Source organism: Numida meleagris, chromosome 18, assembly GCF_002078875.1.
Source record: "Numida meleagris isolate 19003 breed g44 Domestic line chromosome 18, NumMel1.0, whole genome shotgun sequence".
NCBI classification, from domain to species: Eukaryota; Metazoa; Chordata; class Aves; order Galliformes; family Numididae; genus Numida; species Numida meleagris.
Genome location: NC_034426.1, coordinates 6067827 through 6076498, shown reverse-complemented (window position 1 = coordinate 6076498; position 8672 = coordinate 6067827). Strand labels below are relative to the sequence as shown.

Genomic DNA, 8672 nt, shown 5'->3' with positions numbered 1-8672 from the left:
CGGGGCCCGGACGCGCGCCCCGCGGCCCGGTCCCGCGCTCGCCCGTCTCCCGTCCGTTCTCACGCCTTTGATTTGGTGCCCCCCCACCCCCTCGCCCTCCCGGTTGTTGGCTTGGGGAGCAAACAGAGGCAGCCTCGGAAATTGGAACTTGAAAGTGCTGACACGCCGGGCCGGCTCCGCGCTGCTCTTCCCGTCATCCGCAATGGTCTCATGACCGCAGCTCTGCGTGGGGCCGTGGCGGAGCCCGCGGGTGCTGCCCCGCACGCGGCCCTGCCCAGGCCTGGCGCCGAGCTGGGGCTGCGCTGCCGCTGCCGTCCCGCTCCGTGGGTTGAGGCGTTCCCGGTCCCTGTGCGCTCCGCAAGCGGCGGTGGTCCGAGATGGCTGCGTGCAGCGCTGCCCTTTCTGAGCCCTCCCGGCGCACCGGGCCGTGGCGTTGCTCTGAGGGTTCCTGCGAGGATTCCTGTGTTCCTGGACGCTCGAGCGGTGACATCTGCCGCGCATCTGAGGCTCCGGGATGCGAAGATAACAATTCTCGGTAGCGCTGCTCAGCTCAGCAGCATCGGCGATGACCAAAGCGTTCGCTCCCAAGCTGGAGTGCGGCCCACGCTGCTCCTGGGCTGGCACGTGTCCCCCTGAGCGCGGCTTTTCCCTGTGCTGGGGGATACAGGAGCGGGCTGGGGGCCTGGGCCGGCCCCACAGGCGCCGCAGGAGCAGAATCCCTACAGCTCCCGGAGCAGAGGAGCAGCCCCTCTCTCTTGAAGCATCCTGGGAATTTCCTCTGCGTGACCTGGAAATGGTAGCTGATGAAATCGCTCTGCAGATTGCGAGCGGGTCGTAGGGCTGTGTGTTTTCCTCGCCTCGCATCCCCTGTATCCATCCGCTGTGTTTTGTTCCGTGTGTCAAACAACGCGGCCTCGTGCGCGAACCAACGCCGCTGTGCTCAGCGCTCGGCTCTCCTCGTGGGGCTTCCAGCTCCGCACAGGGGAGAGCGGACGCTTCCCTATCTCAGTGCGTCTTGAGGAAACGGGGCGCGCTTGGGGCTGATCACAGCTCTTTGCACTCCGAGGTTGAACGCTGCACGTTCTAATCCTTGCTCTTCTGTCACTTCTTGGTTTCTTCCAGGCTATGGAGAGCTGAACGGCAACGCAGGGGACAGAGAGGTGTCGCTGAAGGGGCTGTGCTCGGAGGAGACCCCCAGCCCCGCGTCCAGGGTGCCCAATGGCAGCCAGCAGCTCGCAGACACTAATGTGACCCCGAAGCCGTCTGTGAAGGGCAGCGCTCTGGGGAAAGCCGCCATCAAACCCAAGAACTTCGTTCCGAAAAATAGCATGGACAAAAAGAATGAGAAGCCCTACGACAACAAACTCAGAGAAAGTCAGCCCGCCGACAAGGCGGAGGGGGTGTCCGTTCCCAACGGCGTGGTGACCGGCGGTGCCGGCTACATCACTAATGGCTACGTAGGGAAAGGGGCCGACAACGATGGCAGCGGCTCCGAGAGCGGCTACACCACGCCGAAGAAACGGAAAGGCAGGCGCAACAGCGCCAAGGGCTGCGAGAGCTTGAACCTGGTGCAGGACAAAATCATGCAACAGGAGGTCGGCACGCCGGCCCTGAAACAGGAACTGGAGAGTTTCAAGCCCGATTATAGTGAACAAAAGGGGAACCGAGTTGAAAATACAAAGCCTGTTTGGAAATACGAGGCGGGGGGCGGTGGAGCGGGCCGGGGAAAGCCTGGGCTCGGCGACGTGCAGAGGAAAAACTCGGATGCCAAACCTGGGATTAGCAGCAAGAAGTTCGATGACCGGCCCAAAGGGAAGCACGCTTCGTCGGCTGCGTCTAAAGAAGACTCGTGGACCTTATTTAAGCCGCCCCCGGTTTTTCCAGTGGACAATAGCAGTGCTAAAATCGTTCCCAAAATAAGTTATGCAAGCAAAGTTAAGGAAAACCTCAACAAAGCAGCTCAGACCCCATCTGCGTCTTCATCGTCATCGTCTTCGTCATCTGCCGGGGAGACTCAGCCCCCGCCGTCGAGTCGGCTGTCCCAGGTCCCCATGTCTGCTATGAAGTCCGTCACTTCTGCTAGCTTCTCCAACGGGCCCATCCTGGCTGGGACGGATGGAAGCGCGTACTCCCCGGGCAGCCAGCCCCTGCTCGCCTCCGCTGCTGCTGCTCCTGCTGCTGCTGTCCCGCCCGCCCCCGCTGAGCCAGTGCCCCCAGACGTCGGCGCAGCCCCGGCGGCTCTGGAGCAGAAGAAATCCAGCCTTTTTATCTACCCTTCCAATATGCAAACCGTGCTGCTGGGTACGGCGCAAGTCGATTTCCCGTCGCAGACAAATCAGCAGAACCTGGGAGATATCTTCCAGAACCAGTGGGGCTTGTCGTTCATCAACGAGCCCAGCGCCGGCCCCGAGACTGTCGTGGGGAAACCCGCCGATAACCAGCCGATGGAAGTGACGTTTCAGGGGGAGTATCCTGCCGCCTTGGTTTCGCAGTGCGCTGAAATCATTCCCTCAGGAACTGAGCAGCCCGTGTTCCCCAAGGCGTACGAGCTGGACAAACGGACTAGCCCCCCGGTGCTCGGCGCTGCCGCCAAGCCTGGGACTGCTGGCGAGGCCGGCGGCGCAGCCCTGGAGTCGCATCACGCCGGCGAGCTGCAAAAGGCAGACGCCGGCAGCCAAGGTGCTTTAGTGTTTCTTTCAAAAGACTATGAAGTAGAGAATCCTCTGGCCTCTCCCACGAACAATTTGTTAGCCTCCGCCAAAGAACAGGGGTACCAGAGAGGCCTAGAAAGGAAAGATAGCTGGGGTTCTTTTGACCTGAGTGCTGCTGTTAAATATCACACTAAAGGTAATGGCTTCGCTCGCTACCTAAGGGCATGCTCTGTTCTCTTCTTCTGTTTTTTCCTTCTGTCAGTGCAATATAATAACGTGATATCTTTCTTACAGCACTTCTAATGGTTTTGGAAAGGAGCTTTTTGCTTGCCTCTACCCAGTGGCAGTCACGGCTTGGGAAAGCGATTGGAAAAGCTGTTCCGTTTCTGCTAGGAGCTGCTCGTTTCCATTTTTCCATTGGTTGGGCTGCTGGTCAGCTCCTGGTGTGCTTTTCCTTTCAATCCCCACGGACCAAACAGGTCTCCCTGAGCACGCAGGCACCAGGAGGAGCTGGATGTGTCGCTTCTGCTCTGCTCCAGCTCCCCTGGCACCCACAGGGCTGCGTGCTCGCACCTCTGCCACCGGAGTGCTGCAGCTTCTCCCCAGGGCAGGTGGGGCCGTGAGATCGTGGCTTTAAAGGAAGGAAAATTATTCCTGTGTGTCTCTCCCTTTTCACAGTGTGATTTATTTCTCGCTTTTATTTATTTTATTTTTTTTTGAAGGCTCCCCCCCCACCTTCTCCCCGTCCTTCTAAAGTATTGTGGCAGCAGCACGGCAAATCTCCACGTCTCATCTCTTCTGTAAGCCGCAGATTGAATTTCCTCCCTCTCTTTGTAGGGCGCATCTTTCAGATGATTTCGTTGCTTTCATGGAGCCCCTTTGTAGTCCAGCTCTTTCAGGCTGCGGTGACTGAAGTATGGTGCAGATGCAGGAAACGGGAGAACGAAGCCTGCAGGATGGTTTCCTTTCTGCTTCACCTCTGGTCCCAGCCCCGTAGGCTGGGGGTCTTGCAGCCATTGGTCCTGGTTTGGAGTTAGGGAGCCAAGCTTCCCTTCTCCAGTTCTTAAGTTTACCTGTTTTTCCAGTGCTTTGGTTTGTCTCTATTAGTCTGCCTGCACTTTCCTGTGCAAAAGCAGAGCCCTGTCCGGCCCAGCCGTGTGTGCCAGCACTCCCCTTCTTGCTCAGTGCCTGAAAGACCCCAGTAAAACAATAGTAACAACAGGAAAATAAAGAACACTCCCTTCCCATGTCCTCCTCAGGAGGTGTTAACTTCAAAGCCTGGCTGCGCTCAGTCCTTCTGAGCACAGAGGTTCATGACATGCGCTGGCAGGAGCGGGCACCTAACTCACCCCTTAAAACACTGCTTTCTGCTCTTTCCTTCTCCTCTGCTCTGGATGTTTCTAAGCAGCGTTGTGTCATTAGCACAGGGCAGCTCTGAGCTCGTCTTTCTGCTTCCTGCTGTCCAGGAGCTGCTGGCACAGAGCAGGGCGCGATGACGGTGTGAGTACACTGCGGTGACGCCAGGCGTTGGGTTTTGGTGTTTGCTGAGGGCTGAGTTGAGTTTTTGGGAGGATCAGCGGCTTCCCCCGCCCTGCACTCAGGGGAGATCCCCATTCTCTCTTTGTGGCCAGAGCCGTGCGGGTGCCTCGCGGTCACAGCGCACTGGAGGCTTGGCCAGCAGAGTTGCTGGGGCGCAGCGTGCAGGCGGTTCATTCCCACGCTGTTTCCCATTCATGTGGGGCTGTTTTCCTGAGGTCCCATCGAGTCCCCGTGCAGGAGGAGGGGACGGTTCCACACGCTGCTTTTGCACGAGCTGCAGTGCCCTCCTCCCCGCTCGGGGCTGTGGGGAGCCGTGTCCTCGCTTTGTTTGCTTTGGATTTCAAGAGCAGGGCGAACTCCTCCCTCTCCAGATTGATCTGTTTGGTTTTGAGCAAAGTCTCGATGGTTTGATCTCCAGATCTGCCCTTCCTCTGCGGTTATGGGCGCGTGGGGCAGGGACGAGATGAGCAGAGAGCACCTGCCCTGAGCTCCACGAGAGCGTGGGCTGCCCACGGTGAGAGGGTGGGACTCGAGGCGTGAGCACTGAGCAGTGGGGCTTGGCATGAGCAGCTGCAGCACTTTGGCACACCTGGTATCTGCGGTCAGCTCACGTGGATCCTCACCTCGGCTTGCACATCAGCTGTGGGGAAGCTGCTGTGTGCCCAGGCTGCCTCCCACAGGGACACTGTGGGCACCCTGGCACGGCTGCTGGTGCACACTCGTGTTCTGCTCTCGGATGCTTTTTGTGCTGCTTCCTCTACGCTCCTGCTCCGCGCTTCCCTTTTCCCACGGCCATCCCATCTGCCTGCCCGGAGCACGCGTGCCCTTGGGGTGCTGCCCTCCCTCACAGCGCGTGCCGCTCGCTGGTGCCGTGCCCGGCGTAGCGAGGTGGATGTGAGTTAGTGACGTGCTGCTGGAGCTGTGTTCTGGCTGGAGGCAGGGCCGCGAGCTTCTGATGGGAGCCTGCAAGGACCAGTGGGCGTGATGCTCTCGCTTACGGGCTCTGTTCCACCCCAGGATAGAGCTGAAGCTTTGTCCCAGTGGTGTTGCTCAGATCCTCATTGTTTTGGGGCCGACCCTGGTGCAGACAGGTGGTTTGGTCCTCTCCTTCAAGAGGAGGCTGCCCGCGGAGGGCAGGTGAGGTCTGCTCCAGCTGCACAGCAGCAGAACCTGCGTAAGTGGAGGAGAGAGGAAACTGCAGCTGTTTTCCTCTTGCCTTGCCCCGCGTTCCTGCCTGCCCTGCTTTGTTCCTGCTTGCATGAAGAAGCAGAGGAGCGGCGTGCAAAATAGAGCGAGGAGCGTGGGGCAGCGCGGAGTGACGCGCGGCGGAATGGGGAACTGGGTCAGAAGAAGCAGCAGCGCTGTGAATTCAGCAGTTCCCATCCTCCACGTCAGGGAGGGGGGAATGAGCCTTGGTTTCCTTCCCCCTTGGTGGGAAAGGGTGAGGGCTCGGTCGGTTGCTGGTGTGCTGCGGGGCAGAAGCTGATGTAATTCTTCAAGGCTCTGCCTTTTCCAGTTGGCAGAACTACTGCCCAGTGCTGTCACGGTGAGGCTCTGCGGCATCGAATGTTGAATCTTGGCTTTGTTTCCTGGGAATCCCCAAAGTTAACGATTGCGCCTTGCACATAGAGAGAATCCAAGCGAGGACGGTCCCTCTTGGTTATTTTTAAGCTGTTCAATTTAGGCAAAGTTGTCAGTTTGCGTGCTAGGTTTCTAACAGGGAAGAACTACCAGCGTGGCACAGCGTGAGGACTTCTGTTTGCAGGAGCGTTCTCCCTGCTAAGGGAAATGTATATCCCAGTGCCTGCCCGAGCAAGTTATCACGCAGACTTCTTTCCCCTCCAAGGTTACGTACCAATCCAGCTATAAAGTTTATTGGCCTGGGAGGAATCTCACTGCGGTGTTCCTGACATCAGAGCACTCTGCAGCCCCTTTGTTCCAGAGATGGTGCCCAGGAGAGGCAGCTCCGGTACCTGCAGGTGTGGGTGGGTGCTGTGGCCGCCTGCTCTGTGTTGGAGGTCACCTCGTTCCACCCCTGGCTCCCTATAGGGCTGGCTGTGCAGCCCAGTTGGGCAGGAGGTTGGGGCTGTTGTGTCCTCCAGGCTGCAGCTTGCCAAGAAGGGAGCGTGCCATTTCGCCAGCCAGGTGTTGTGGGTTAGGAATGGGGCAGGCCAAGCACCTCCAGTGCTGCATGCAGACCTTGGGATGCGCAGGACACCACCACCTCCTTCAAAGGAAGATTGACATCTGAAAAGGGTTTGCTTCTCACTCAGACTACAGAATTCTGATGCACCGAGGTGTGCGTTTGGGGTCTGGTAGTACTTCACTGCATGTTGTTAAATAAGCAATTCGTTCTTGTGGTTCCTGATGGACCAAAAGAGAGCAGCTCTGGCATTTAGACACAGCAATGGGCTCTTGTGTTTGATGCTCTCCCACTGTCCCAGTGCTGGGGAGCCAGCAGCTTGGGAGAGCTGTGGAACTGGTGATGTTCGTGATGGTTAGGACACAGCACTCCCAACTTCACGGTGAATGGGCTCAGCTGGAGGTGACTTAGAGCTGGTTTGTCTTACAGCTGGGGAGCCCACACCCCAGGGCGAGGGCTTTCTCTTCCTTCCCCATGCTCTTAGCTCACCACTGCCTTGCTGGGGTCTTGCCACCGGACAGCACGTGGCCTTGTTTGATAGTGGTGTGTTCCATGCTTCCCTCTGGCAGAGGGAGGCCTTGGGGATCCTTCCTGCAGCTCGTGCTCCTGCTAGATGCTCTTCTTCTGCAATGTCGTCTCCTCGTCTGGGGCACAGGCTGCAGTTGGTATCTTCATAAATATTCCGGCTCATAAATGCAGCCTGATAGCGGCTAACTATCGTTATTTTGAATAGGTCTCTGAAGACTCGTTGCGACAATTTTGCAGGGACTTAATTTAAACAGAACAGCTTTCTGTTGTGTCTTAATGTGAACGAGGAGAGCGTTTACCTTCCTCGTTATTTTGTGGGTAAACGAAGGCACCCGCTCCTTCAGCGGGAACTTTGGGGGTTGCTTGGGGTTTGTGCCCCACAGAGCAACAAATCTGAGAGCATCGCACCGAGCTGTCCACCCTGGAGCTGGGTTGGGATCTGTGGCATCGCTGGTGCTGAGCGTGGTCGTCTGATGCTGCAGACCATGGTACAGCTGCGGCCGTGCCTTTTGCCAGTGGATCCTTTGAGTCCTGCTGGCTTCGTGGGGTGGTGCTGCCGGGCTGGGCGCTTGGGGCGGTCTGTGCTGGTGCGTGGATGAGTGCAATAACAACGTTCTCGTTTTGTCTCCGCAGAAATGGAAGCGGTTTGGAATTTGCAGAAGCAAGGTAAGGACACGGGAGGGAATAACGGGCGCCCCGTCCTGGCCTGCTGGCTGTGTCGCTGTCCAGCGGCGCTTGGTGCTGTTTGCATCTCCTTGGGTTTATCCGTGTCGGATCTCAGAGCCAGGACAGGCAGCGGTGGGAGGCTCACAGTGGTGCTGGATGCCTAAAGAGAGGAATTCTAACGAGCATGCTGCATGTCCGTATCGCAATCGTTCCATATTTCTGGTGTTGGGCATCACCCTCAAGAACCAGCGTTAGATCCTGCACCTCCCCCTGGTTCATCTGCAAGCACCTCGTGGGGAGGATGCTGGGAGGAGGCTCTGTGCCTCAGGTCCTGGAAGGTGCTTATCAGAAACTGAGGGTTTTTGCTTTCTTTCCAGATCCCAAAAGGATAATCACCTACGACGAAGCCATGGATCACCCGGATCAATGAAGGTAGCAAGACAAGACTGCCTGTTATAACCTTTCTGCAGCATTTGTGCTGTCCGTGGGGGACAAAAGGCTTTTATGCTCCTTCTAAATCTTCAGTGCAGCAGAGGAACCGTAATTAGAATCACAGGATAATATATACAAATATATAATATAGTTATTTAAAAATGGCGACTGAAAGTAATTAGACTTCTTAAGGAATCTGAAAATTTATTTCAACGAGACTACACACGTGATTATTTAATCTCCGGTACTGAATAGATATTTTTTTTTCCTCATTATTTTTGTTTTGTTTCCTTTTGTTTTTTTTTTTGTTTGTTTGTTTAAAGAGTGAATGCAAGTGATTAACGAATACAGACTCAATTTGCAAGCCCGGTTCTAAAGTTCCCGCTGTCGTCTGCATGGGCAACAGCAACCCACTGGAGAGGCATTTCCACTTGACGAGGTCTCTGTCTCTTGTTCTGTGACTGTAATGACACACTAACCACAGGGAAATCGGGATGATCCGCCATCCTCCATCTCCCCTTCCCCTTTTTTATCATTTTTCTTTTTTCTTTTTCCTGTTCCGTTTTCCATTGAACGCTGGAGAAACACCTTGAAGTTTGCAGTTTTGTTTTTTTTTTCTTTTTTTTTTTTTTTTTCTTTTCCAGAGAATTCTAAACGCATCTTTTGCCAGGAGTAAAGCAGCCAGCCCTATTCTGGGAAAACTGTCATAAGGC

General features: G+C 56.2%; 1 protein-coding gene across 1 annotated transcript; it reads left to right on the top strand.

Annotated features, from left to right (window-relative positions):
• On the top strand, positions 1120-8660 carry NUFIP2 (NUFIP2, FMR1 interacting protein 2; the record flags this gene model as incomplete). Its single annotated transcript, XM_021415623.1, is given in 3 exon segments — positions 1120-2847; positions 7495-7527; positions 7905-8660. Coding segments are annotated over 3 exon segments (1814 nt in total), but the record flags the coding sequence as incomplete, so codon positions are not given.